General features: G+C 38.3%; 1 protein-coding gene across 1 annotated transcript; it reads right to left on the reverse strand.

The window, feature by feature from the left end:
- Window positions 1-398: 398 nt before the first annotated feature.
- On the reverse strand, window positions 399-785 carry LOC139870695 (uncharacterized). Its single transcript, XM_071858479.1, has one exon. It carries the CDS (start codon window positions 783-785, stop codon window positions 399-401), a length of 387 nt encoding a protein of 128 aa, XP_071714580.1.
- Between the last annotated feature and the right edge of the window lie 2,216 nt (window positions 786-3,001).

Genomic DNA, 3,001 nt, shown 5'->3' on the forward strand with positions numbered 1-3,001 from the left:
AGTTTAACTTTTTGACCCAAGTCGCCGGATTCCTTGACCTAATCCGGTGACTTCTTTTTTCCAAAGCTGGAGGATTTCTTGACTAAGTTTTAGATCTCTTTCTCCCGGTTGTTTTGACAGTAAATTCGTGAAAAACGGAGTTCGGATGCTCAAGATATGTCCAACACCGTGCTAGCACGCAGATTTTCAGCATTTCTTCTATATTTAGCTCATTTTTCACCAATTTCTCGCATATGACCCTATAAAAAATATATACATAATAAAGCATCAAAAGTTCATAATATTGACTAAATTCATATAAAAATATTCAAAACAAATGATGTAAAATATGTATAATTTTAGAGTTATCAAGTACATATAGGCAAGAGTCGTCTTTGCTTTTCACCATAAATAATTAATTATCCCCCACTTGGGGCCTTTACCAGCACAAATTTCTCATGACATGCAATATCAGCTTTATAACGATCAAGCCAATCCATGTTAATGACAACATCAAATTCACCCAAGGTAATGGGTATTAGATCAATCTTGAAATTCTCATTTCCAAACACAATATCACAATTTTTATACACCCCGACCGCAATCGAGAATCTACCATCCGATATTTCTACCTCCAACGGAGTGTCTAAATTAGCTAATGATTTATTCAACTTGGCCGCATATTTTAAAGAAACAAATGACATGCCAGTACCACAATCAAAAAACACCTTCACATGATTAGTAGTAACCATGAAAGTACCTGAGACAACTTCATATGAGTTCTTGGCTTCTTCACTCGTCAACATGTAGTTACGGCCTCTTGCGAAACCTGCCGCCCTTTCTAACTTTTTTGTTTGCTCTTTATTTCTCTACTTTACTGACAACTCGGGACACTCCGATTTTCGGTGCCCCTCGTTTCGGCAATTATAACACGTGATTTTACTTGAAGATGGATTTGTAAAATCACGAGACAAATTACCCCGTTTCCCACAATAATAGCACGTAGGAACATAACCTACGGACCCACCTTTCTTCATGCTACCGACACTTTCTGTTGCACTCTTGATTTTCTTTCTTGAAACATTAGTAGCCTCAAACTTCCTTTACTTGGATTTTGATCCACTTTCTTTGGAGCATGTGACTCAAAACTCTTGGGCACTTCAAACAACTTAGCGAAAGAGTCCACATGGCCAAGGCTATTCTTCTCTCGCAGATTATCATTCAATGCTCCATGAAAACTCTCCATTAACAACCGATCATTCCCGGCGTATTCAGGGTAAATTCGCGCCTTTGCCAAGAAAGTAGTCTTGAGATCATTTAGGTCCATAGACCCTTATTGCATGTTACGAAACTCATTTAGCAACCTCGTAAGGTCGGCTTGAGTTCGGAGTTGCTTGTAAAAATTCCTTTTTAAAATCATCCCAAGATACCCCAAAGGTTTGTTCTTCACCAAACATATCAATTCTATCATCCAACCATATTTTAGCGGCTCCCCTCAACATGCTTGTAGCGAGCCTCGTCCTTTTATCGGGTGGGCACTCACTAGGTCAGAAACAACCCTCAATATCCGACACCTACCTTGTGATCTTTAATGGACCTGGGTCCCCCTCATAAGAAGGAGGTTTCGTTAACATGAGGTTCTTGTAACTAAACTCGCTCTTGTTAGTGTTGTCTTGGACACCGTGATCTTGGGGACCCTCTTCATCACCGCCTTCGACTTGAGGTTTGGGAAACCTCGCCTCAAACTTGACTTAACGATCATGGAAATTTGTTCCTTGATTATACTCATGATCTAGTCATTAATTGCTTCACTAAAAGCTTCCTTAACCTTGTTAGAGAAAATTTCGGAGTAGTTTTTCTAATGCGGACTCAATCTTATCAGTCAATTCCTCATTGATTTTAGGATTTCCTTGACTCGCACCACTTCCAACCTTCATGCCGAATATTTCACAAGGTTAAGTACACAACCAAAATAATTAAAACGCACCCCACGACCCCATCTTTCACAAGGTTACATTTTCACCACGTATAAAACTCATTGATACAACAATTGTCTTGCTCGACACGTCATATTGATGTCCTAGTTAGTTTAACTATACATTAAGGCACTAACAATCTCGGTCCGACCCGTATTCCTACAAGTTCCCGCCACAATTCACATTCATATAGTCTAAGTCTAGGTTCCTATCACAAAGTCATCAAGATCCCTTAGACCATGCTCTGATACCATTTAAAATGACTCAAACCTGTTTATGAAAATGGAATTTTTTTAAACAGGGCATGTGTGCTGCGCGCACATGCACTTGCGCGGCGCGCACCTTAGTACAAAATGATTTTGTCTTGCTGAAAACTTGTGCGTGGCACACACTTGCTGGTGTGCGGTGCACAAGACCCAATTTTGACCCAACAACTCAAAAATAATTGTTAAAACACCATTGTAACCCGTTTAAGTTTATACCACTTAAAATCGTACACAAAATTCCTTCAACACATATTTTAAAACACAATCATCGCATTTCTTACAAACCTATACAGTTCGAGTTATTATTCAACATTACAACAAAATGTATGTTTTAACCAAAAGTACATAACCAAAATGACACATGGTACGAGCATGATAGTCGGGTCCATCTATCCAGTTTTACACTATCAAAAGCATCAAAATAATACTAAACATTCCCGCAAGCAAGAAAGCATCCTACTCCACATTCTCACCCTTATCCTTGATTGTGTTCGAATATATAAAGTTAAACAACGAGAGGGTAAGCAAAGCTTAGTGAGAGTAATAATTATATATATACATACTAATTCACTTACTTGCAATCACTAGACAAACCAAGCATAACAACACATACAAAGCTAGCAATCCAAATAACATATAACTATAATATAGCATGCTAGCATAGACAACACAAAATATGGTTAACCATACGCAATAATGTTATACATTATATGTTATAACAATATCCATCACATGTGGCCGACGAAAAGTGAAACCTTACGGAATGCACTCTCCACATGT

This window comes from Rutidosis leptorrhynchoides, chromosome 10, assembly GCF_046630445.1.
Source record: "Rutidosis leptorrhynchoides isolate AG116_Rl617_1_P2 chromosome 10, CSIRO_AGI_Rlap_v1, whole genome shotgun sequence".
Lineage (NCBI taxonomy): Eukaryota > Viridiplantae > Streptophyta > Magnoliopsida > Asterales > Asteraceae > Rutidosis > Rutidosis leptorrhynchoides.

Bases quoted from the DNA above. Each gene is read 5' to 3' on its own strand.
- LOC139870695 (XM_071858479.1), bottom strand. From the start codon at position 785: ATGTTGACGAGTGAAGAAGCCAAGAACTCATATGAAGTTGTCTCAGGT.